Genomic DNA, 26,196 nt, shown 5'->3' with positions numbered 1-26,196 from the left:
TGGCAGTGACGAGCACGGATGCCCACCAGCTGCTCCAGGGCCCCAGGGCCTGGTGGGAGCTCTCCTCAAATTCCCAGGGCCTCAGGCGGATGCCCCCCGCTCCCCCAGCATGTCCCCCCATAGGGATCCCAAGACAGCAGCAGCCGTGCTGAGGGGTGATGGGTGCCCTCCTCAGGGTCCCGGAGCCAGTAGAGAGAAGCGGCTCTCCCCCGCACCAGGGGCTCCTTGGAGGAGGGGAGCCCAGGGCGCAGCTCTCTGTCCACTGCCCCACCCCCAGCCCAGCTGGCTCCCCACAGCGCAGGGGGCCTAAACTCACTTTTTATTTCGCTTTCTCAGTGGCTTTGCTTGAAAGCTGGCTGGTCTCTGGGGACCTCTGGGGGAAGGGTGTCATACGGTAGCAGCCACAGGTTTCTGTCCCGCGTCCACCTCTACTGATGACAGAGGATGAGCCGGGGGCTCAGGTGCAGACCCCGCCACTGCTGCTGCTGCGTCCTGAACCCCCCTCTGCCCTGATCGAGGAGCAAGCCCACCTTCGCCTCAGCCACTGGCACCACAACAATCTACTTCCATGGACGCTGGCTTGACGATCTCGTGCTGAACTTCGGTCACTTCCTGCTGCCCGAGTATGTTTGATTCCTAGTACTCCTGCCACAGTTGCTAAAAAAATTGAATGAATTTTGAACCATTTCAATGAGATCAGGCAGGTTCCGGGTTGTATGGCCGTACATAGACTTGAGGCATTTAGAAGAGAATGAGGAGCTATTTGGAAAATGTCAAGGTAGACCCTGCACTCTGTCCTTTTAAAAAACAAAAACCAAAAACAAAAAAACACAACTCTGTTAGTATGTATATATTTTGACTGCTGTTAGTATGTATATATTTTGACTGTGTGGCATGTGGGATCTTAGTTCCCGACCAGGGATTAAACCCACAGCCCCTGCATTGGAAACACAGAGTCTTAACCACTGGACCACCAGGAAGTCCCTGAATGTGGTTTTAATGATATTATTTTTGTCAACAGACAAACACCTACCTTGCCATGCTTCATTACTCAGGATCCCCAAAGGTGAATTTAACCTTGGGTTTATTTCATGAAGGTTATAAAACTTAATGTAAGAAACTGGGTCTTTTACTAATTGTGGCAAATGTTATCAAGAAGTCAGGACTTCGCTGGTAGCACAGTGGATAGGAATCCTCCTGGCAATGCAGGAGACATGGGTTCGATCCCTGGTCGGGACGATCGCACGTGCTTCGGAGCCCGAGTCCGCGGCCACAACTACTGAGCGCCTGCTCTGCGACCGGCGAGCCGGGATTCCCGAGCCTCGTGCTGCGCCTGCTGAAGCCTGTGCGCCTGCAGCCCGTGCTCAGCGACAAGGGAAGGCCCCACGTGAGGGGCCCGTGCACCGCAACCAGGGAGTGGCCCTGCTCACCAACACTAGGGACAAACCTGTGTGCAGCAGCGAAGGCCCAGCGCAGCCAAGACTTAAATAATTTTTTAATTAAAAAACTCAAACATTTGTTTCTTTATAAAAAGGACCTGACAAAGGACAAACCAGGAATAAGTCATTAAGGTGCTAAATTACAAGTTCTTGAAATTAAAATCAGTTGGGAAATGTGGGGGCCTTCTCATTTCTAACCCATTACATCTGCCCAGATGGCTTGAATTTACTGCAGGTGTGTCTTAGAAACTGGGGAAGAAAACCCACACGTTTGAAGATTAAATTACTTGATACGTATTAGCCAATTTCTGGATTCTAATGTGTGTGTTTCTTGGGGTGTGTCACATGTCAGCTAAACAGCACATAGAGGTATAACAAAACAAGTCTTTCCCCTCATGAGTTAAACAAACTCCAGCCTTTTTGGTTACACCGTGGCTCCTCTGTACTGGTCAGGGCTGACCCTGCACCACGCGGGTCTTAAGTCCGACGCGGATAAACCCCGAGCTGTCCGAGGGCCCATGGTGTGTCCACGGGGCTGGTGGTGGGTGGGTCCCACACACCCGCGGGGGCCAGGGCTCCGGGAGGCGGGTGTCTGCTCACACAGACGTGCCTTCCGTCAACACTGCTCGTGCGGGACACAAAACTGGGCACTTCCTTTCCACGTGTAGGTTTCCCAGCTGTTCCATGGGGGAGGGGGGGGCACTGCCAAACCGCCGGCACCCGCCGCCCCGAGAGCCAAGAGGCAGGAAGCCGATGGGATTCCGATTCCAAGCGGGCTAACGGGCGGCTCAGTGACCGCGGGCGCGGAGCGGGCGTGTTCGCGCGGCGCCCTCCGGTGGCCGCCGCGGCCCTCCACCGGCGCGCAAGGCGGCGGCTGCCAGCGCGCGGCGCCGACTCCCGAGGAGGCCTCGCCGCTCACACGTCCCGTCCAGGGGTTTCCTTCAGAAGCCGAGTTGCGCGGACGCCCTGGCCCAGGATCCTCAGGGCCTCGGAGACCACAGCAAATCCTGCCTTTATAAGACAGGCCCCCAGGGCGGGCCGTGGAGGCGCGCCCGGCATGCACATGCACAGCCCAGGGGCACTGAACCCACAGACGGCGCGGCTCTCAGGAGGCAGCCGGCTCCGCGCGGTCTCTGACCCCCAGTCGCCTCAGTAACGCAGCGCACCGCTCGCTGGGCAGAGGAGCAGAGCCCGTCAGGAAGGCCAGGAAGGCAACCGCGGGCGTTATCCCACCCAGGAGGGGCCTGCAGGGGCCGCGCCCTGTGCACCGCACGGCCCGCCCTGCCGCCTCCGCAGCCCCAGGGCCCGGCCCGCCCGGGGGGTGCAGGGCCGCGTCCCGACCCTCCGACCGCCGCCCTCCGCTCTGCCGCCGCCGTGCAGTTGGACGGGGACACGTGCCTCACCCGGGCCCTCAGCCCCCACAGGGGCCCGCAATGGACACACCTGCAGGCAGCAAGGCCCTAAAAAGCCAGTTCTGCCGGCGGGCACAAAAGGGGCAAGGGGCCAGCCAAGAGCAAAGGGCTAGGCCGCCGGGTGCTCCCCCACGCCAGCAGGCTGGTGGGACAAGCGCTGGGCTCAAGGTTACACCCCCGATTGCTGAGGCCCGTCAGAACACACAGCCGGCGACGGCAGTAGAATCTGAGCTGGCGGAGGCCAAAGGGCAGCGCGGTGACAAAGCACTCGCAGGAGAGGGGGCGCCCCCTATAGGCAAGCAGAGGGGACGCAGAACCACCGGGACAAGCGGACAGCAAAGGTTCGTGCTCAGACACGAGGACTGTCAGACAAAACCCAGAGACAAGAGCCCACGGGAGGGGTGGTGGGTAGCTAGCGCCCACGAAAATATCCGCAGCACTCGGGGGCGCCCCCGGCCGGACACGAGCCTCCCCCGCGCAGACGCGGGTCTGGAAGGAAGCAGGGCAGGCCCCAAGAAGCTGGAGAAGACTCAGCAAGCCGGGACGCCGCCCACCCACGCCCCACACAGACCACCAGCCTTCTAGCCCCAGGAAGCAGTCCTGGTGAGCAGGGCCGGCTTCCTAGACCCTCTCAGGGCTATTTCAGGAGCCGCAGTGGAGAGCCACGCAGGGCCCGGGCTGCCGAAGCCCTCAGGGGATCCTGAGGCTGGACCTTGGCAGCCCTTTTGCAAGGCTGAGGGAGGGGCCCCAGAAGGCCCAGTCCTTGGCCTGAAACTGGCACCAGAATAAGCCAGGCGGGCCGTCTCCTCAGGAAATTCTGAGCCTCACGTGAGAGCCTCCGAGCGAGGGTTCGGGCAGGTGGACCGGTGGACAGCACGTGGGAGGGCACTGGAGGCTTCACACACTGACAACGCTTCCCTGAGAACCGGCCAGCCCGCCCTTAAAAACTCAGCCAAGAAGAGGAAACTCATGTTCAAGTGAAAAACCCACCTGCAGGTTCTGATAGCAGCTCTGCCTCTAGAAAACAAACCCAGAGAGGACCCAACAGCACCCAGCCAGCCGAGCGTCCACACTGGGAGTCCCGCGGGGCACGTCCCCCAGCGGCCAGGATGCCGCGCATCCCAGGAGGGTCGCACTTACAGGGCGGATGCCCTCCGACCACGGACCTCACCGCGGGCACACCGGTGAGGTGTGTTTCACATTGAAACACCAGTGACCCGGCGCCGTCGGGGACTCATAGCTCAGCATGGGGGGGTCAGGCCTGCACCAGCGTGCAGCCAACTCAGTGAAAGTCACTCCGTCGTGCCTGACTCTTTGTGACCCCAGGGACTATACAGTCCATTGGATTCTCCAGGCCAGGATACTGGAGTGGGTAGCTTTTCTCTTCTCCAGGGATTTTCCCAACCCAGGGATGGAACCCAGGTCTCCCGCATTGCAGGTGGATTCTTTAGTAGTCAAGCCATAATGGAAACCCAATACTGGAGTGGGTTGCTTATCTCTTTTCCAGAGGATCTTCCCAACCCAGGAATCAAACCGGGGTCTTCTGCATTGCAGGCGGATTCTTTTACCAGCTGAGCCACAGGGAAGCCCCCTCAGCTGAGTAAATCTATGGAGAAAGTGTGGCCAAGGCGTCTGCCTGCTGGGGCGCCCAACTCCAGAGAGTCATGCCCCTGTCTGCCCGGGTTCTCCTGGGGGGCGGGGCGGGGCAGTGGAGCCCAGGGTGTGAGCGGGTGGGAGTTGGGGGGCGGGGAGTGAACAGGTGGGAGGGGGCGCAGGGAACTGTGGGCGGTTTCCTGAAAGCATCTTAGCGTCTCCTGTTACCCTTCCAAACTCGAAGCCGGGACGCGGAAAGCAGCAGGCCTCGGCTGCCCCATCAGGTCCGAGGCCGGAGCCGGGAGGCGCTGTGCGGCCAGGTTCGGCCGCGTGACAGCCGACAGCCGCAGTCGCGGGGCCCTGCCCACACCACCAGCAGAGACCACGGCAGGCCCCGGGGCCAGAAACACCGACTGCTGTGCGACGACCTGGCCTTGACGTTCACGAGGCCTTTTCTCCGATTTGCCTTAGAGACGGGCCAGCTCGCTTCCTCACAGTCTGGTGGTCCGTCTTAATTCTGGCGTTCCTCAGCACCGGGGCGATCGCTCGTGGCCTTGGCCCAAGGGAGCCAACGGGTGCAGACCACCGGCTCCCACGCGCGGGGTGCAGAGCGGCGTCAGGACGCGGGCGTGGCTCGCTGTGGGCCAGAATAAAGCCAGCACGTCGACGCACACACACACCACGCAAAGTGCACACAGGGCGTCGGCGTCACCCACGCGTGTGCGGGCACGTGTGACAGGCACACGCCAGAGCTACAGACAGCGAGGAGGAGAGCCACGGCAAACCCACGGGCGCAGAGGAGAACGCGGCCTGACGCGCGGCCTGTGGTCACCGCGCGCCTCTGCCCCACCTGCCTTTTGGCCTTCGGTGGAAACAATTTCCAACTTTATTGCCTTCAGTTTCCTCTAAACACACAGCAGTGTTCTCTCCCCACTTAAAGCCTGAGAAGCCGGGACATTTACATGGAAACAAGGTGATTTTCCGGCGGGACGGCCTACGCCTGTGCAGTTATTTAAAGTCCTCCCTCCAGGACTCGAGCAGAGCCCCCACCCCGCAGAGAGGCCGCAGGGTCAGAATTTCTGGGTCCAAAGGCGGTGACGCCCTGCCCCAAGCCACTCGCGCTCCGGCCGCCGGTCCCCAAAGGCAGAGGCCGGGTGAGACCAGCAGGACGCTCGATCGGGCTGGAAACGGACGTGCTCGAGCCCCACCCTGGAAACCTTCCGCGGACCCCTCCCCGGCGCACCCGCGGCAGGGCGGGACTCAAAGGCACTTGTCCATCTGTCCAAACGTCAGCGCGGGGGGCGGGGCAGGAGGTGAAGAGGATGCTGGCGGTGGAGGCCTGGGGGTCCCTGTACCCACCCCGCTCCAGTGCTACCTGGCTTGAATCTTCCCGGGACTCATCACTTCCCAGGCCCGCCCAGCCACCTCGAGAACCGGGTAGGGCCCAGAAGCCTGCCTAACTCAGGGCAGCCCGGCCCTCCCCCGCCCAGCGCGCGCGCACCGCCCTCATCGCGTCCAGGTGCGCGCTCAGCTGTGCAGCTCTGCCCCCGGCAGCGGGTCGGCCGCGCCGCGAGCACTGAGGAAGCGCCCGTTCAAGGCTGGGTGTTCACGGTTACAGACGCTCCCCACGCCTCACAGGAGGCCTGCCCGCAGAATACCGACGGGGCTCGACGGCCTGAGGCCTCACGCGGGGCCGGGCCCTCACACTCAGCAGCGGCAGGAGGGGAGACGCCTACCCATTCGCAGCCACAGGAACACGGGGCCTGTGGCCTGGCAGCCCCAGCTCAGTCCCGATGGTGAGCCCGAAGCCCCGGCCCAGGGGCCCCGGTGAGCTCGGGACACACCGGGTGTCAGGGTATCGTGCTCAGGTCGCAAAGGTGGGGCTGAAGGCTGTGTTCCCGCCAGGAGCGAGCGGCTGTGCGGTAGTGACGCGGCTCGGCTATTTCAGGGCCTGAATTTGTGCTTTATTTATTTAACTCGAGAGGAAATTGTACTTTCTCATGACTCATTTCTCTCAAGATGGCGTCTCCAGCATTTCTAGTGTGGAAACCATCCTGTGTGCAGCTGGCCAAAAATAGGTCTAAGATCAAATCAACCCCATTTATGTTATTGGGCCATCCTTTAACAGGCGAGCCTATCAGAAGCACAGCTGGGAAGAACCCTGAATATCAGGATTTTTCCATAAAAAATTCAACACAGTATTCTGCTGAAAATAGGTGCGTGCCTGCTAAGTTGCTTCAGTCATGTCCAATTCTTTGTGACCCCGTGGACTGTAGCCCGCCAGGCTCCTCTGTCCATGAGATTCTCCAGGCAAGAACACTGGAGTGGGTCACCATGCCCTCCTCCAGGGGATCTTCCCGACCCAGGAATCGAACCCATATCCACTGTATTGGCAGGCGGGTTCTTCAACATTAGCGCCACCTGGGAAGCTGCTGAAATGGGAACCTGTCCTAAAACATACACCTGAAGGATGTCAAGTCAGCATCACTCTAACGCCTTGGAGCTCACTCACAGGATGCAGCGCGCAGCGCGGGGCTGGGAGCCCGCCCGCATCCATACTCCCGCTCCTCAGCAGCCCTCCGATTGGGGGAGGCACGCGCGCCGCCCCCAGGCTCACACTGCAGCAGTCTGCCTCATTTGTCCGTCATCCAAAGACCACTCAGACTTCAGTCATACAGCTTCAAAAAAAATCCCAAAAGATAAAAAAAAAAAAAAAAAAAAGACACCAAGAGGAAGACATGAGATGGGTTAGAATGCAGTGTTGATGAAAACCACGGAACTCACGCCCGCCCGCAGATCCTTGGCCCAGAGCTGCGCACCCAGACGCTGGGGCGGCTCTGCCAGCCTCTCCCAGCCGCCAGCAGGTGGAGCGCGTGCTCGGTCGGCACTGGGACGGGTCAGGAAGAGGGGTCTTACGCAGCAGCTGCAGGACCAGCCCTCCAGGGGCTTCGGAGGAGGCGGGGCCGGGGCGGGGGGGGGGGTGGGCGGTAGCGGGGAAGCTGAGCTGGCTCCTCTCCAGTAGGAAATGCTACCCAGCCTGGAACTCACCTGCCTCCTCACTGCTCGCTGGGTTTGCATTTCTGTCTACAAATATCTTGAGAGATTCGTAGGTTAAATTCTCTATGCATAATTCACACACTATTCTCTAAACTTAGGAAATTTAGTGGTTAGTCTTAAAGGCAGTCTCTTGCTAAAACAAGCAACAATATGTAAACTTCGACAAAGAATAATAGTTATTCTCTGAAAGATAAACAAGACCCACTTACAGTCCCTTCAAAGTTAAAAAGAAAGTTTGTATCAGCAGGTGAAGAAAAGCCAGTCAACTGCAAACTTCCAGGCACACGGCTGGTGGGACCCAGCTCAGTGCCGCAGGGCAAGGAAAAGACCGGCACCAAAGGGGTTACAGGCGGACTTGCGGGAGGCCGAGGCCGCCTATAAAGCCTGTGGCCGCCAGGGGCAAGCCTGGCCGGAGGCGGCGGAGGCGGCGGGCGGCCGAGGGCCGGGCGCTGCGGCTTCCTGCTCCTCCCCGCCCCCCGCTGGAGCCCCGCCAAGGCCCTGACCCCACCCCAAGTCCAGAGTCACTGCTGCTCCCCCGCAGGGAGCCCTCGGGAGGCCGGCTGAGCCCCACTCCCAGGGACGGGGCAGGCCTGCTCAGAGCAACGCACGTCGGGTGGCCAGAGGCGGCACAGGTAAGGGGGTCCCAGGCGCCGGGGTGGACAGGGGCCAGGCGGCTGGGTTGGGCGCGCTCGCCTGGGGTGGTGAACAGCGGCCGGGCCAATGTGGACAATCCGGGCACCCACCCTGGGACTTCAATACGGAGGTTCAGCGGGAAGGTTCTTTTGTATCACAGGACAGCGGGGATGGTGAACGGTTTTTGTCCTCTGACGGCCGGCACTTTCCTTTCTCCTTCAGTGAGGTTGCCCACCAGCCTGAGGTTAATTTAATATGTAGACACATAGCTAATAGATCTCCCTGGAAAAGGAAATGGCAACCCACTCCATCGTTCTTGCCTGGAAAATCCCATGAACAGAGGAGTCTGGCGGGCTACAGTCCACGGGGTCGCAAAGAGTCAGACATGACTGAGCCACTTAGCACAACAGATCTCACAAGAACATGGCTAATTTTTCTAGATCTGGACAAGCGGTGGCAATCTGAAACAAGACAAGGCCCCACTGTTTAACACTCACCTTTCTGTCTGTAAATTCATGGCCAGCTTTCATGAGGAAAGTGTGTCAGCAGTTAAGACTCACGCCGGTCTTTTCTCAAGACTAGCACAGAAACAGGAGCAACAGTCAAGGGTGGACGAGCACTCACTCGGGAAAGAGGAGAGCAGGGAGCACCGGGGAGAGGCCGGGCGTGCCCCACGGGCTCTGCTCGCCTTCAACTTCTGGAGATCAGCCCCAAGCTTCCCAAATTCCCACATTAAAAGAACAAAGCAAATAGTCTAAGCAGCTTGGACAAAGAAATTTAAAAACAAGGGCTTTAAACACTACAGATGGGATCCGAGAACAATGGCGTTTATCTGGTTCAAATTGGGATTACCGACCAAAGAGGAATAGAGAACACAGAACCACCAGTAAGATCCAGTTTATCAACCCCAGAAGCAGAGGTTACTGAGTCTCTTTAAAATAACTGACTCCGGGGTCCTGATTTCTCTTTCCTTTCCTTGTTTTTAATGGTGTTTTCAAGCGCTCGCTCAGGAAGTGTCTGTTGCTTTGGCAACACTTTGGAAACGATTCCCAACCATCTCGCAGGTGAGGCGGAAACTCTCCAGGCCGGGTTGCTAGGGCTCCTCCCTCCCACCCTGCTGCCTGGCCGCCCCCCCCAGCCCGGGATGCCCCGGTACCCCAGGCCCTGCCCAGAGGCTCAGGGAGTACATGAGCAGAGCCCGTGTCCAGCTGGGCGCTGGCGGCCACCAGGGCAGGACTGGCAGAAGCAGAGGTCCGGGAGGGTTTCTCTCCCAGCCTCCAGGTCTCAGTGTTTCTAGGCTGCAAGGAGCAGTAAGGAGATACCTTTGGTTTTACAATAACTGACAAAACAGTAAGACAAATTTTAAATTTTAGGTCCTGAAACAATGACCTTTTTTTTTCATTTCATGTTATGAAAACAAGTTCGTGTTCAGCACCCGAACTCAGGATTGGCCAGAACCACTAGATTCCTTCCACCTGTGCAACTGTAAGAGCAAACCCGGCTGCACCTTTGGCGTGTGCTGGGTCCACTCTCTTCCAGAGAGTCACCTTTCCCCTCTCATCCTCCTAAGGCTCCCCACCAACCCCGACACCCCGCCCCGCTCCCTCCCGAGCCGTCTCTGGCGGGCCTCAGGCCCAGGGCCCTGGAGCCTCGGGAGAACCCGAGTGTTTTCTGCGTGTGACTCCCCTGCTCCAGCTCAGGGCCAGCCACCTTCCAGGCCAAGGGGACACACCCAGCCCGCAAGCGCATGTGCTCTCCCGTGCCGGCGCGCCCTGGTGCCCGCTGACCCTCTGCTCTCGCTTCCCAGGTGCCCCAGAGTGAGGGCGTGGGCTTGGCGCGGACACGGACCACAGCCTCTGGCTGCACAGGTGCCCGGGGACCCACTCTGGCCTCACGGTTGCCTGGCTCACTTCCAGGAGCGCCACCTCTTTCTCAAGATGCATTTCCTGCTCAGCACGGGCTTCTGGGAGACGCATAGCGCATCCTGAGAGGCCAGCCACCTCTGGGGGCCCCGGCTGGACATGGAGCTGCTGCCGGGCGCCTACAACAGCACGGCCGCGGGGCTGGAGCTGCCGGGAGTGCTGGCCAACGGCTCGGCGGCGCTCTCGGAGCGGCAGCAGTACGCCATCGGGCTCTTCCTCTCCTGCCTGTACACCATCTTCCTCTTCCCCATCGGCTTCGTGGGCAACCTGCTCATCCTGGTGGTGAACATCCGCTTCCGGGAGAAGATGACCATCCCTGACCTGTACTTCATCAACCTGGCGGCCGCAGACCTCATCCTGGTGGCGGACTCACTCATCGAGGTGTTCAACCTGGACGAGCAGTACTATGACATCGCCGCGCTCTGCACCTTCATGTCTCTCTTCCTGCAGGTCAACATGTACAGCAGCGTCTTCTTCCTCACCTGGATGAGCTTCGACCGCTACCTGGCCCTGGCCAAGGCCGTGCGCTGCGGCCCGTTCCGCACCAAGCCGCGCGCGCGGCTAAGCTGCGGCCTCATCTGGATGGCCTCCGTGTCCGCCACGCTGGTGCCCTTCACGGCCGTCCACCTGCAGCACAGCGAGGACGCGTGCTTCTGCTTCGCGGACGTGCGGGAGGTGCAGTGGCTGGAGGTCACGCTGGGCTTCCTGCTGCCCTTCGCTGTCATCGGCCTCTGCTACTCGCTCATCGTGCGCGTGCTGGTGAGCGCGCAGCGGCACCGCGGCCTGCGCCCGCGGAGGCAGAAGGCACTGCGCATGATCCTGGCCGTGGTGCTGGTCTTCTTCGTGTGCTGGCTGCCCGAGAACGTCTTCATCAGCGTGCACCTGCTCCGGCGCGTGCCGCCAGGGGCCGCGCCCTGCCAGCGCTCCCCCCGCCACGCCCACCCGCTGGCCGGCCACGTGGTCAACCTGGCCGCCTTCTCCAACAGCTGCCTCAACCCGCTCATCTACAGCTTCCTCGGGGAGACCTTCCGCGACAAGCTGCGGCTCTACCTAGAGCAGAAAACCGGCCTGTCGGCCTTGAACCGCCTCTGCCACGCGGCCCTGAAGGCCGTGGTCCCGGACAGCACGGAGCAGGCCGAGGTGAAGCTCAGCAGCACCGTGTAGGGGCCGCAGGGGTGGACGGCGTGCCCCACGCCGCCCTGGGGCATTGTCCGCCGGCCGCTCCCACAGAGCCGCCCCCTGCCTCTGGCACACGCTGGGCCCAGGGCAGACGGTTCTGAAGCCCCTAAGGAGAGCAGAAAGAAGGGCGCTGGGATGAGGCAGCCCTGTTTCCAGGCGGACGTGCCGTAAACCCGCCATCTCGGGACGGAACTCAGGGCTGAGGTGAGCTGGAGGCGTGGGGCGCGCTCCACCGCGGGTGTGCACCACGGCCCTGCGCCTCCCTCCACACCTGGGGGCACTCTGTGCACAGCATCTCCGCACCTCCTGAAGGGTGGGGCGCGGCAGGCATGTGAAGAGCCTGCCTCTGAGACACGGAGGTGACAGTGGTGACGGAGACAGACCCTGTTTGCTAAAGTACAAGAAAGAAAACCTGAAAGCTCAGCCTTTTGTCAATAAAACTGTCGCCAACGCCTCTGAATTCTCCATCTAACGGGTTCCCTGCGGGGGAGGGGGCACTCAGACTCAGCCGCAGAGCCACCCCTTCCTCACAAGAGAAACACCCTGTGTCAGGGGGCCAGCCCCCTGCCAGACGACGCTGTCTGAGCCCTGGATGCCCCCAGCATGTGGAGGGCACCCCTCGTACGCTGCACACTCCGGGCACCAGGATAAGCTTCTCGGAGGGGCCTTCACGGGAATGCTGGACAACATTGAGGTGACAGGAGATGAGCCCGTTTTAATTCTAACAGTTCTTCACGGGTGCAAACCTCCAAAAAGTGTCTTTGTTCCAAGCAAGTACCTGCATTCACCAGGCGCCTCACTGAGGCTCGCTTCCCCTGTGAACGCCCATCTGAGGAGCTGAGCGCTCGTATCGAGCCCCCAACCCTGGCGAGTCCCCGGTGCAGGAGGAGCCCCGGCGTGGGGTGCTTACCTGCTCTGGTCCCAGCTGGGGGGGTGGGCGGGGGCGGGGAGACAGCGTGTTAGAGAACCAGGCCTGTCCCGGCCCCTCCAGCAAACCCAGGAGGTGCACAGGCAGCCTGGACAGTCTGACGGGCAGGTACAGGCAGAGACTCCGACTTAGCCAAAGGGCTCTTCCCGGACTGGTGCTCTCGAGCCCCTTTTCACCCAAGAGCCTGGTGCTCATACCCGCCCTCTCAGAGCGTTTGTCTGACAGCGGAGGCTGATCTAACCATTCTGGCAGGAGAGGCACAAGATAAAATCAAGGCGTTCGATGGCTTTGCTGTTTCCTGGCACCACTGCTCTCCCAGGCGGAAAGGAGCCCAGCGGCGGGGAGCAGCTGGCACAAAGGCCGGTTCAGCACCCAGTGTGACCTCCCAGAGGCCTGGGGCTCCCTAACCTACCCCCAACCCAGGCCCGCGCCCCTGTGGCAGGAGGGCGGCGCTCATGTCAGTAGAAGCTGGGCTGTGCACCCACCCCATCGGAGGGAAAGCGGGGGACCTAAAGCACCCCCTGGCTGGCCCTTTACCCCATGGGTGTGGGGGAGAAACCCTGAGATGATCCTCAACCATTAGGAATCGAGCACATTAATGAAGCGCTGATTCCCAAGGCAGAGCTGCTGCAGCAGAAGCAGACGTGGCGGGGAAGGAAGGGCGGGCGGAGCAGCCACGGGGGTGGGAACTGGGGCTGGGCTTTGGCCCAGCATCTGTGGTGGCAATGAGCTTGGGGTGTGTGGTGTGCTGTGCATACTGGGTGTGAGCACGGGGTGTGGTGTGATGTGCGTGCTGGGTGTGAGCACGGGGTGTGGTGTGCTGTGCATACTGGGTGTGAGCACGGGGTGTGGTGTGATGTGCGTGCTGGGGGTGAGCACGGGGTGTATGGTGTGATGTGTGTGCTGGGGGTGAGCACGGGGTGTATGGTGTGATGTGTGTGCTGGGTGTGAGCACGGGTGTGTGGTGTGCATGCTGGGTGTGAGCACGGGGTGTGTGGTGTGATGTACATGCTGGGGGTGAGCACGGGGCGTGTGGTGTGGAGTGCATGCTTGGTATGAGCATGGGGTGTGTGGTGTGTGCGTGCTGGGGGTGAGCACAGGGCGTGTGGTGTGCTATGCACACTGGGGGTGAGCACAGGGTGTGTGCTGTGGTGTACACGCTGGGTGTGAGCGCGGGGTGTGTGGTATGCATACTGGGGGTGAGCATAGGGCATGTAGTGTGATGTCATGCTGGGTGTGAGCATGGGGCGTGTGGTGTGCTGTGCCTACTAGGGGTGAGCAGAGAGGGTGTGGTGTGATGTCATGCTGGGTGTGAGCACGGGGTGTGTGGTGTGGTGTGCGTGCTGGGGGTGAGCACGGGGCATATGGTGTGTGCGTGCTGGGTGTGAGCATGGGGTGTGTGCTGTGGTGTACACACGGTGTGAACACAGGGTGTGTGGTGTGGTGTGCGTGTTGGGGGTGAGCACGGGGCGTGTGCTGTGGTATGCACGCTGGGTGTGAGCACAGGGTGTGTGGTATGCGTACTGGGGGTGAGCACAGGGCATGTGGTGTGGTGTGCATGCTGGGGGTGAGCACGGGGCGTGTGGTGTGGAGCACGGGGTGTGTGGTGTGTGCGCGCTGCAGGGGTGTGGTAGAGCACGGGGCGTGTGCTGTGCGTGCTGGGGGTGAGCACGGGGTGTGTGCTGTGCTGTGCACACTGGGGCTGAGCACGGGGCGTGTGGTGTGGAGTGTATGTGCTGGGTGTGGGCACCTGATGGGTGTGGAGTGCATGTGTGTGCGCAGTGTGGGCACCTGAGACAGCAGGGCAGCTGCACAGAAGCGCCTCCGCTCAGGTCTCTAAGGCCTCTGAACACCACATCAAGGACAGTGGAGGGCAGGAGGAAGGCAGAGTCGCTGGCCCAGCCCTGCTCCCCACTGAGTGCCCACCAGCCTCCGGGTCAAGGGCATGTGAGTCCCTGAGCCCACCGTGCCCTGTGGCACGTTCTAAGGCCTGCACCCACCAGCAAGCCCGCAGGGAAGGGCTGTGGGGCCAGAAGACGGGGGAGGGGGGTGTCTCAAGGAAGCAGGGGCACCAGCCATCAGAGCAGGACCCGCCCCAGCACCTCAACACCAGCGCTGAGGCCGACACGGCTCCACGCGGCTGGAGAGCCCAGGAAAGGCCTTTCCGTCCTGGGCGGTCCCCGCGCCTATGGGCCCCACCGCAGCCTCACCTGAAACACCCAATTCGGTGCCGTCAGAGAGCCAGCGGCTCTGAGTGGGTCTGGATTTTGCCATTGTCCAGAGGGCGGGGATCTCATCCAGGAGCAAGGGTTTTACAGGCTAAAGAAACACAGAACAAAAGAGGAGGGAACCCTGACTGCGACTCCAAGCCTCGTCAGTGGGTGAAGTCACTCTAAAACTTATCACGAGATCAGCTGCAAGGGAGTCCTGGAGAGTCCAGTCACCACAACGGCGCCGTCCCCGTCAGCCCAGGGACTGGTCGCGCTGCCACCCGGGAGGCATGTGGGCCCCCACAGGCCCCCCGCCCCAGGAGCCTCGGCTCTCTCATGGAGGGCACGATCAGCTCCCACAGCCAACCAGACAGGAGGTTCAGCCCTGCTCAGAACACTCCCTCTGCAGCTGACGGGACAGTTTTCTCTGCTGACTCCACAGTGCAAACCACCCAGAGAGGAGGAAGACCACGGCGGCCACTGTCTCCACTCACAGGTTTCACCCCCGCCCCGCCACCCACTGAACCCACTTATCCGCGGAGTCAGCAGGAGGGTCGAGCGCCCACACACACAGCTGAGGAAGTCAGTGAGGTTGCCCAGGAGGCCGCCACCCTGCCGGACAGCCTGACAACCTCTGCCTGGAGCAATACCTGCAAAAATCGGCCCCTCAAAAACGGGGAACATCGGGAAGAACAGGCCTTCCAGACCAATGTCCCCAGAAGCCTGAGGGAGCGGAGGAGAGTGACAGAGCGGGATCCGCCAGGGTCCTCGCCAACCCAGGGTCTGGCTGGGAAACGCCCATGAATAGTTTTCCAAAAGCAGTGGTGGGAAGCGGGAGGAGACTTCCCTGGCCGCCCAGTGGTTAAGACTCTGTGCTCCTGATGGGGGCTGGAGGGTCAGGTTCGATCCCTGGTTGGGGAACTATCACCCTGCATGCCTCGTGGCCAAAAAAACAGAAGCAGAAGCACCATCATAACAAATTCAATAAAGACTTAAAAATAAAGTGCTGCTAAGTCGCTTCAGTCGTGTCTGACTCTGTGCGACCCCATAGATGGCAGCCCACCAGGCTCCCCCGTCCCTGGGATTCCCCAGGCAAGAACACTGGAGTGGGTTGCCATTGCCTTCTCCAGTGCATGAAAGTGAAAAGTGAAGTGGAGTCGGACCTCGCGACCCCATGGACTGCAGCCTACCAGGCTCCTCCGTCCATGGGATTCTCCAGGCAAGAGTGCTGGAGTGGGGTGCCATTGCCTTCTCCGAAAAATAAAGTGGTCCCCATCCAAAAAGATCTTAAAAAAAAAAAAGCAGCAGCCGGGGGCCGGGGTTGGGGAGGGAGAACCAGGTCAAGATGCCAAAAGGGACAGCCTTCCGGCCTGAGCGGCCGGGGGAGCCACTGCAGGCGTCCCGGAGCCGTCCCCTCTGCTATGAGAGCCCGCTTCTAGTTCAGGCTCTGTATTGTGGGGGCTCTGTGTCACAGCAGTCAGCCTGTACCCTGACACACGTCTGTCCTTAGCCTTAGTCTGTGTCCTGCGTGCTGAGCCCCGGGTCCTGGCACTGAGACACACACCGCAGACCTAGGAACACCCGTCACGCACTCTGCCCTGCCCTGCAGCAGGTGCAGCCTGGCTCCAGCTGCCTTGCGCCTCCAGGCCAGGAGGGCTGCTGGGTGGAGGTGTCCGACTTTGGTGGCCACCGTGCTCAGCCCTGAAGAACAGGCCGGGCCAGGAAAGGCTTGGGACTCAAAGGCAGAGGCAGAGGTCACTGGGAGCCAAGACCTCAACCCCACTTGCCTTCTAACATGTGGCTTCTGAGCAAAAGCTCAGTGGGTTGACACCTGGAGGCTGGGGCCTCGGGGACGTGCAGGTGCGTCCTGCTGCCTCAGGTGTGCATCTGTGGGACGAGCTCCTCCAAGTTCCTCAAGGCGTGCTCCCCGGGGCGGCCCAGCTCAGACAGTCTGGCCTCGGCCAGGAGCCCTCCGCTGACACCAGACGCCATCTCTGCCCCTCGCAGCGGGAGACGTGAGCCCTGTGCCTGGGAAAACCGTCTTCAAAGCAGCAACTGTTTTCCCAGCTGTGAGCGCTCCGTCCTGGGAGCTCTTTTCATTCCACTGCAAAAATACTTTTGAAAGACTGAACAAATATTGGGCCTCATGTGTCCATTCTGGCATTTCAGACCCAAAATTAGAGAACTTTCTCGAGTGCATTATCTGATGGGCCACTGAGTAACATTCTACAGTTAGGAGTGACCCTTCTGATGGAGCTAGCTTCCTGAAACAAACGTGGCGTCAACTCTCGAGAACAATAAGCCAAGGGGCTCCCACGAGCGGGGACGTGGAGGTGGTCTTGGCAGAGACAACAGGATGGGGTGTTCCCCTGCCCCCACGTTCTGCTCTGCACACACCGGGGGCAGGCGTGGTGACACACCACGTCCCAAACAAGCACCCTTGAGCACAGCTCCCCTGAAGCTTTAAAAACCCCAGTTCACAGATGGCCGGGGGTCATGGTGACGTCCAAGTTCAGGAAGGGACTGCGGCCCCCTCCCAAAGCCCGGGCACGGCAGACCCCAGGAAAGTGGGCCCCGGGCTGAGGGTGGGGGACAGGCCGGGGCCTCCAGGAGCGTGGCACAGGGAGGGGCCCTCCTGAGGCAAGGTAGCCGGTGTGCGTTCTGCACGCCTCACGGCCACAGCGTCCGCATGGGGATGGGAGCGGGCCAGGCCCAGTGGGCCGATAAAGCGGGGGGGCTTTGCCTTTAAAGGTTACATCAAGGGCGATGTCAGAAAGGACAGGATACACAGCCTGTCAGATGCACCTCGGAGGGACCGAGAGGGGAAGCGTAGGGGCAGAAGGGCAGAACTGGGCCCTTTGAAACTTGCCTTGATGATTCTGATGCTGTTTATTCAGAAGGCAGACACAGCAGCCCCTCCTGGGACGAGGGGCTCTGCTCCCCACGTCCTGAGACGCAGGGGTGATGAGGGGGAAGTGGGCCTGCAGGGACGGATGGGGCCAGGCCCTGAGGCGCCTCTGGGCACCAGCGGGTGATCTGGACCCCCCAGGAGAAGCCCCCAGGTCCCTCGAGCCCCTCCGTGTCCCAGGTCTGAGCTGGGGGAGGGGACAGCTCTGGGCCCAGTCTTGGCCACCCGCGGCTGGAGGGGCAGGCAGACGGAGGCTGGAACCTTTTAGGCTCAGGCTGGGTTCTGCTCACACTGCAGGGAGCAGGGCTGGGACCGCGGACGGACCAAAGTCGGGAGCCGTGTGGTCAGTGGGAAAGGCGGCGGATGCACAGGCTGGGCGGGAGTGGCCAGACCCAGGACGCCCTCCACCGCAGGGAAGATGGTGTGGCGGCGGCAGAGAGGCTGCTCTGGGGAGAAGGGAACAGGCCCGGAGGCCAAGCTGCTCACTCAGGCGCCCCCGCGAAGCCCCTCCAGGCAGCCCCCAGCCTGGTCTGCGGGAAGCTGAACCCAGTGAACAGCAGTGGTGAGGAGCCGGGTCTCAGGTACACTGGTCCCGGACACAGGCTGCTGGAGGGGACAGAACAGGCCACGGTCCGGTGCTGGGGCTGGGGATCAGGGTCCTCCAGGTCTTACAGCAAGCGAGCAGCCGGTGCTCACGGGAGAACCCCCTTCCCATACTGACCCGGGCACCAGAGGGCCAGCACACGTCGGGGAGGCTGGGCAGCTGGCCGCAGGGCTGTCTAAGGCTCAAAGCCATACAAATAACTTAGCTGGAAAAATATCTGAACTGTTAGGACAAAGCACTCTCAGCAGAGATGTTTTCTCAAATCTATACGGAGACGGTGAGCTGTGCAACAGAGCCGGTAAAAACACCCAGGCAGCTCGCAAGAAAGAAGCCAGGAGCCGCTCAAGGCAGGAAGCAGAGGAAGTGAAATTGCAACAACCACGCGTGACCTTCTCACCTAATCGCACTAGGAAACCTGGAAGGTGTGGTACCGCCCAGGGCTGGCGTGGCGCCTCACACACGGAAAAGATAGAGCGTCCACGCAGGGCGTCGTACCCACCCCGGTGCCAGCCGCAGTCCCCGTGGGCTGGCACGGCTCCTGCCTGGCTGCTTCTGCATGGTCCTATTTCCTTTTTCTGTTTTATCCATTTGTCCATGTATAACTCAGGAAAAATAATAAACACTGCTTTTTTAAATTACATTTTGCTAAGTTATTTTCTGTTGACCACGAGGAAGCAGAGCTCACACACACAGCTCTGCTGACGGGGCGGCAATTCGAGCTTTAGACACCACGTGGGGATGGCGGGCGTGGGGCTGGGAAGAAGGGCAGAGGGCCCAGGGCTGGGGGCACTGGGCGGCTTCCAGCTCCACCCCAAGGCCCAGAGGCAACAACAGACCGAGAGAGCCCATTCAGAGACGCAGGCCCACAGCTCACAGCCAGCCCAACAGACCGCGGGCCCTGGGCGCAGCCCCGAAGACGTCCTGGAAAAGGGCCCGCAATCACACTGCAGGCGGGGCAAGGGCCGCGTCTAGCGTGGACGCAGCAGATGGCGCTGCCAGCAGGCCAGGAAGGTGCGTCACACACCTGCCCGGCAGTTCCAAGGGTTAATAAAGACAACAGCACTCGTTTCTCCAAGCCTGGAAAGCAAGAGTCCGCCCGCTCCTGGGACAAGTCAGGCCATCCTCATCAACGTGAGCACCGCGAGACAGCAAACGCTGGAAGACGCGGAGAAGCCGGCCCAAGCCCCCCGCCAACGATGGACGACAGGGGCGTGGAGGGGGCAGCAGCCTGGACAGCTGCACATGCGTGACCCACACGACCGGCGGTCACATCCAGGTGTTTCCCCCGAGACAGGAACACGCACTCGTGGATGCTCCCAGCACTGCACCAGTGAAAGCCAGGACTCCAGACAAGCTTCCCTGTGGCCCTGGGAGCCGCTGGTCACAGCAGGGCTGGGTTGTGACACCTGCGGTCACATTGCACAGAAACACACGCATACGCGCGTGCACAGCTGGTGGCGTCTGAGCACGCTCATGGGCGGCACTGACGCCACTCCTGGGTGTGACGCCACAGCCCGTTATCAACAGGGGCACTGGGTACAGAGCACTCGTGCCCCCAGTGTCTGCAGCTTCCGACGCGACCTCAGACGGCTGAGGCACCAGCGCACACTGGTCAGAACGGCTGCCGTCGACAAGTCCAGGAACAGCAAGTGCTGGAGCGGGTGTGGACAAGAGGGAGCCCTCCTACACGGCGGGAGTGTAGCCTGGAGCAGCCCCCACAGAGAACAGCGTGGAGGGTCCTTACACTAAACTCAGAGCTGTGGTTTGATCCAGCAAGTCCACGCCTGGGCGTGTGCCTGGAAAAAACTAATCTGAAAAGATACAGGCACCCCAGTGTCCACTGCAGCGCTGTTCACAGCAGCCAAGACAAGGAGCTGACTTTAACGTCCACCAGAAGATGAACGGACAGAGACGGCGCGGCACGGACACACACGGACACTGCGTCCTCACTCAGGCGCGCCCGGCTCTGCGACCCCACGGGCTGCAGCCCGCCAGGCTCCTCTGTCCATGGGATTCTCCAGGCAAGAATACTGGAGTGGGCTGCCGTTTCCTTCTCCAGGGGACTTTCCCAACCCAGGGATAGAACCTGCACTGGCAGGCATATTCTTTACCACGGGCGCCACAGTGGAATACCACTCAGCCATAAAAGAATGAACGACCCCACTGGCAGTAACACGGCTGGGCCTAGACATCACCGTATCCAGCGAGGTCAGAGAGACAAGCACCACACACATCACTCCCACGCGGGCCTAAAACACGACACAGACTTCGCTGTGAAACAGAGAGACTCACAGACAGAGAGAGCAGACCTGCGGCGCCAAGGGGCTGGCGGGAGGGCCGGCCGGGCTGGGGCCTGCAGGCTCCCACGGGGCTGGACAGACAACAGGACCCCGCTGCACAGGCAGCACGGGAGCCCCAGTCACTGTCCTGCGATAAACCACGATGGGGAAGGAGGGGAGAGGGGAGACATGTGTACGCCCAACTCAGCCACTTCGCTGTAAAGCAGAACTGAATACACTGTAAATGAACCATACCTCAGTAAGATTCAAAAATAAAGAAATCTGCAGTCTACTCTGTCAATACCCCAATAAAGCTGCTTTAAAAAAAGCCTACACACACAGTAAGACACAACCACACCCCCAAGAGAGGCCAAGACTGCAAACGCGGTGGACACGGCAAGCACTGGCGAGCACACAGCACTCGGAGACTCTCCCACGACTGGCAGCCGCACAGACTCGTAACACACGCTTCCGGAGATGCTCCCAGTCCTACGAATCCACCAGGAAAAAGAGAAACAGAGGCCCCTGCACACAGCACATCCAGAACAGCCCCGAACTGGCCACAGTCCAAGTGTCGAGACCTCGGTGTGAAGCGGTCACACAGTGTGCGGTGAGTTCAGGGGCAAGGGGGCCGGGGCAGGGGCCGCCCTCAGGGTCTCTGCCCTCAGGATCCGAGGCCCGCAACCCTCTCAGCTCTGGAAGCCCACGGTTTGCAGCCCCCCGCGGCTGACCACCGAGCGCTCTGTGCTCACAGAGCAGGAGACGAGAACAGTGGGAGAGGGAGCTGCTGCTAAGAAAACAGACCGGCAACCCCTCACCCGCACTTGACAACCACCACAAGTCCGCTGCCAGACCAGTGACGTTTCTTGAGGCAAATACCATTGGTATGAAGTCACTTTACTGAGCAAATTCTCAAGGCCAGGAAGTTCACAGCCTCACTTGATGGTTTTATGAAGCACATGTGGGCTTCATGCCCACAGAATTCCTGTCCGATTCTTCCAAGTTAAAAGGAAGGAGCCAAGAGGCCCCACTTTGCCTCCGTCCCCCCAGGCACACGGGAGGTCACAGGAGCCCGCTGCCCCATCACCGGTCAGCGGGGCCCGTGAGGACACGGGGGCCCGGGCTTGGGGGCGCACGGACCGTGCTCGGAGCACAGGTGGGCCTCCCCACCCCCGACGGCCACGTGGGCAGAGGGCCAGCGGGTCAACACACCACCCACACGGCACTGCCCAGAGCGGGGGTGGGGGTGGGGCGCAGTGCCGCTTCAGTCGGGGACCCCGGTGAGGCCTCTCCCCGCCCCAGCCACCTGGGGACCGTACCCAGGACCCAGCCTCTCCGGCCAGCCCCCTTGTGAGACCAGCAACGCCTCACACCTCTGCCCTGGCACCTCAGGCCCCAAGAACCCAAGGTCAAGGCGCTTCTGTCAATGGAAACAGGCTTTGCAAACATCAAGAACTAGTCTTAGTGAGATAAGAGCAGAGGGCTGGGCTGACAGCCCACAGGGCCCCTGACCCCATCCCCAGGCAGCCTGTCGAGACAGTGGCGCGGGGCGGCCAGCTCAGCTTAGGTGCCCGCGACCCTGGTGGCAGGCCGGTACTGGCTCCAGGGCGACAGCTGCCCTGGGGCGTCTCGCCCCAGCCATGTGGCTCAGTGTCTGCGCTGGTATCTCCCCAGGGTGGGGGAGCCGTGGCCTGGAGACCCCTCACCTCCACGCATGTCATGCTGCCTGGACACGTCCTCCTGCCTGTCAAGCCGGAGCACCGTCTGGAAGGGGCTATCCGCCCAGCTCACAGGGAGAGTTAAGAAGCTATGAGAAGGGCAGATGGACCAACCCCAGGACCCATGACTCAAGCACCACCCTTGAAACAGAAAGACCCGCGAAGCATCTACATCACGAGCCCCTCCAGGAGGACCAGGAAGTGGCTGGGACAGGGCAGGGCAGGGCAGGGCCCCACCCGACAGAAGCAGCCAGCCACATGGCCGGCAGACCCAGCACAGGGGTGGGGGGCACTCGTGGCCATGGGCCCTGCTCCCCTATGCCCTGGGTCAATATGGTGACCTGTGCCGACCGGGACTGAGAAGCGGACGGGCCCAGCTGCAGAGACGCCACGCACTGTGGACCGACACAGCAGGGCAGTGGGGACAGAGAAAGGGACGCGCCAGGGACGGCCCGAGCCAGGTACCCCTGGCCCTGCTGCGGGGCACCCCCCTGGGGACCCTCAGCCCTCCCGGCGGGAGCTCAGGGGCCATGCTGTGGGAAGTGACTGCACAGGCACCCGTGGGTCCCCGGAAGGCACTTTCGGGAGCACAGCAGCTCCTCGGGCTCCCAGCAGGGGCGGGCGGGGCAGTACTTTTCCACAGGCTCCCATCACCCACCCCGTGCAGATGGAGGGGTCCCTCCTTTAAAAAGGCGGGGCCCGGCGGCTCCCCGGCTTCCCACGAGAACCAGAGGCCCAGCGGGTGAAGAAGCATTTTGATGAGCAGAACCAGGATGTGGTCTCATGGAAGCAGCATCCGTCTCCTCAGAGGATGACCCTGGAGACCAGCCCGGAGCCGGGCGGGGCGGGGCGAGGGGCTGCCGGAGACACCCCCTCCCCAGCGCCCCCGGGGCCAACGAGGAAGCTGCAGAGCACGGCCCCACGGGACCGCACTCAGCTGCCGGGAGGGAAACGCCAGCTTCTCCCTGCTTTTGTTTTCCAAATCTTTCAATCAACAAGCACTTAAATAACAAAAAAATGATCACTTTTTAAAAAATCACCTGAATTTAAGGATCCTTATTGGTCTTAGGCAGAACTTGTAAACTGTGCCATACTTAGCGGTAAAGAACCTGTCTGCCAATACAGGAAGTGCAAGAAATGCAGGTTTGATCTCTGGGTGAGAAGATCCCCTGGAGGAGGGCACGGCAACCCACGCCAGTGTTCTTGCCTGGAGAATCCCACGGCGGGCTGCAGTCCACGGGGCCGCAGAGCTGGACGCGACTGAGCGATGTACCACACATGCATATTCACCACAAACCCGGCGGCTCCGCGGTGCTGCTAGGGATGAGCAGCCGGCAAGCAGGGACACCAAGAGCGGGAAATCTCAACACAATCACACGTCACAAGCACGGCAGTGTGGTGCTCATTTCAGAGACTAGAAACAGCAGCACTGTATCCTGGAACAGGCCGGAGAAATCCACGTGTCCTGAGTTTCTGCAGGGATTCGGGGCCGGACCCTGAACGGCAGCTGGAATAGCTGGAAAAGCCCAGTCTCCATCGGGGGTCTGGACACCAAGAAGCACTGAAGAAACTGGGCCCCAGCGGCAGAGAAGGCGAGGACGACAAGGACGGGCCTGGGGACACGGCTGGCCGCGAGCCCAGGCAGGAGCACACACAGGGCCGGGGACGCGGCCCGCCAGCTCAGCACAGCCTGTGGGCACGGGGGCGCCTGGCCAGGTGGGCACCAAGGAGAAGGCAGGAAAGGGGCACCCGGGACGGTGGGTCCCCAGGGCTGGCCTGGCTTTCACCTTGACTCAGGGCAGCGACAGCTGAGACGACCCCGACCCAGGGGTCCCTCCCTCAGCACCTGCGCCTGCCCACCCACCGTGGAGGGGGGCGCGGGCGTGCCTCCCCAGGACACAGAGCTGCCCAGAGGACAGCGCCCTGGGGTCCCGACAGTCCTGCATGAGCCCCGCCCCACACGGCGCTGCCGGCCTCACTGCACACGCAGGCCAGCTGCGCGCCCAGACTTCCAGCCTTGCACACGGCCCAGGCTCGAAACAGAGACAGAGCTGGAGACACAGCTCCCCAGAGTGAGCGAGCCCAGCAAGCCCCCCACCCGCCAGGTTGGGCTTCCATCGCGTTCTCCCAGAAAGACCAGACTAGCCCCACTCAAGTGGCTGATTAAGAGCAGATCCTCACAGGGAGGTCTGACCATGGCCCCAAATCACCCGACACGTCGTGGGGCGGCGCCGACGACGCTGCCCTCCTTGTGGTCCCTGGGCGCTCTCACAGGTGACCCAAGGGCCGGAGGCTGCTCAGGCCCGCCCCCGTAGGCACGTTCACCTGCCACGCGGGCGAGAGAGAGGTGTGTCCATCAACTGTCACTTGCTGTCGAATGACTCCTCAGGACCTGTGACAACTGATGCCGTCTGATCAACAACACACTGGGTCAGAGTCAGCTCGGCACAGAGAAAAGTTACACTCAGAGCCTGGTGGCGGCGGCAGCAGCTTTAGACGAGACACGTTCCTGATCGGATTCAGAACACGTTTAGATGTAACCTCTAAACAAACACAGACCCCCCAGGCCAGGGCCCCTCCCCGTGCGAGGGCCTCAAGGCCCAGCTGCATGCAGCCTCACCACCCGGTACCCCGCCGGGCCACTGGAACCCCATCACACTGGCACCCCCAGCACCCCAAGGTCTAGAGGCTGAAAAGGGCAGCTCTGTGGCTCTAACCTGCAGTTTCCTGCGGCTCTGACCTATCCCATGGCTGTGTCTGCACTGTGCATGTCTGCCGGGGACTGTCCACCCCGACACCAGCCACACGACCACCAAGTGCCCTCCCAGGTCCGGAGACAGGCGAGGCCAGCGTGCCCACCTCACCTACCTCGGCAGGGGCAGTCCCGGTGCCCGGCGGGGCCGCGCATGCCGCTGGCATCTCTACAGCCGACACCTTCTTCAGTTTTTTGCTCTTCTTCTCTGCCACTTCGCTCTCTTTTCTCTTCTGTTTTGCCATCTTGCAACAGACAAACTGTAAAGACACAGGAAATAAAAATTCTCATTAACAGAGAGAACAGGGTGTTATAAAAGAAATACGGAGTTAGTTCAGGAAGTATGGGAAATACGCCGTCATTTTTACAAAGCCAAACCCCCTCTTCATGGCCTGGGGACAGCTTACAGTGTGTCCAGTTTTTCTGAGTGTTTATGTAACACAGCTCCCGTCACGACACGAACGCAGGCTTCTAAGAGTAAACGAAGGGACATCCCTGGTGTGCGGTGGCTGAGACGCCATGCATGCTTCCGCTCTGGGGCACAGGTTTGATCCCTGGTCGGCAAACTAAGAGCCCTCAAGCCATGCAGTGCCACCCCCACCCCCCAAAATAGGAAAAGAAATATCCTTTTTAGTGGCAGGATGCAAATTTTCCAAAACTTGCGAACACTGGTCTATTCGCTAATTAATGACCTTCGCGTCACTCCCGCTTTCTACTGTCAAGGTCAGCTCACACTCCCCCAGGGGAAGCTGCTGCCCCACAGGCTGGCGGCGACCGTCGGGCCTCGGTCACCCGCGGCTGGAGGCGGCCGTCGGGCAGCCCCTCGGGCCTCGGTCACCCGCGGCTGGAGGTGGCCGGACGACTCAGGGTGACCTCCATGGCGGTGGAAGCAGCCCCAACGGGCCTCTGTGAAGGACCAACATGGGTCTGAGAAGGCCTGCTCTGTCTCCTCGAGCGCAGGGCTACCTCAAGCTCCTCGTACGGACAGAAGAACGCCCGTGAACTCCAGAACCAGCTTTCCTTGTGGGACCAGACACTGAGAGAGCGAGGAAGACCACGGAGGTCCAGAGCCTGGAGGAGCGGGGCAGGCGCAGGGAGCACCTCCCACCTGAGGGGCGTCGGCTGCAGGGACCTCCGAGGGGCGGGGTCTAGAAGGCCTTCCACAAGGCCCAGCCCACCCCGGGCCAGACGCAGAAAATGACCTGCTCCTCCCACCCCCACCCCACCTGCTGCCCCTGCAGGTGGTGCCCAACAGGGGCTGGAAACAGGACGGTCTCTGAGCTGCAGCAGCTACGCCGTGAGCATCCTGCCATGCAGGCTACAAGGTGCTGGGGTGGAGGCCTTGGGCAGCTGGTGCAAACCACACACACACAGACACACACACACACAGAGCTGGTGCAAACCACACACACAGACACACATACACACACAGAGCTGGTGCAAACCACACACAGATACACACACACAGATACCCACACACAGAGCTGGTGCAAACCACACACAGAGACACACACACAGACACACATACACACACAGAGCTGGTGCAAACCACACACACAGGC

General features: G+C 61.1%; 2 protein-coding genes across 14 annotated transcripts in view; one reads left to right on the top strand and one right to left on the bottom strand.

The window, feature by feature from the left end:
- C25H7orf50 (chromosome 25 C7orf50 homolog) overlaps positions 1-26,196 on the bottom strand; it is a 70,916-nt gene that overhangs the window by 31,105 nt on the left and 13,615 nt on the right. For 12 of the 13 annotated variants that reach the window (XR_009733653.1, XM_061402421.1, XM_061402420.1 and 9 more), the window contains exon 2: positions 24,751-24,894. Coding sequence is in view for 12 of the 13 variants with exons in the window: in XM_061402421.1 (XP_061258405.1) it covers positions 24,751-24,894 (144 nt within the window). In the remaining variant the exon portion in view is untranslated. Of the gene's footprint in view, positions 1-14,373; positions 14,483-24,750; positions 24,895-26,196 lie in introns of all 13 variants that reach the window. The other variant, XM_061402432.1, reaches the window with a different exon arrangement.
- Positions 7,914-11,690, top strand: GPER1 (G protein-coupled estrogen receptor 1). Its single transcript, XM_061402418.1, has 4 exons — positions 7,914-8,133; positions 9,134-9,198; positions 9,567-9,619; positions 9,942-11,690. Exon 4 carries the CDS (start codon positions 10,156-10,158, stop codon positions 11,218-11,220), a length of 1,065 nt encoding a protein of 354 aa, XP_061258402.1. The 5' UTR covers positions 7,914-8,133; positions 9,134-9,198; positions 9,567-9,619; positions 9,942-10,155; the 3' UTR covers positions 11,221-11,690.

This window comes from Bos javanicus, chromosome 25 (genome assembly GCF_032452875.1).
Source record: "Bos javanicus breed banteng chromosome 25, ARS-OSU_banteng_1.0, whole genome shotgun sequence".
NCBI lineage: Eukaryota > Metazoa > Chordata > Mammalia > Artiodactyla > Bovidae > Bos > Bos javanicus.
This window is presented reverse-complemented; position numbering and strand designations above follow the sequence as displayed.

Coding starts and splice junctions, on each gene's coding strand:
- GPER1 (XM_061402418.1), top strand. CDS start 10,156: ATGGAGCTGCTGCCGGGCGCCTACAACAGCACGGCCGCGGGGCTGGAG.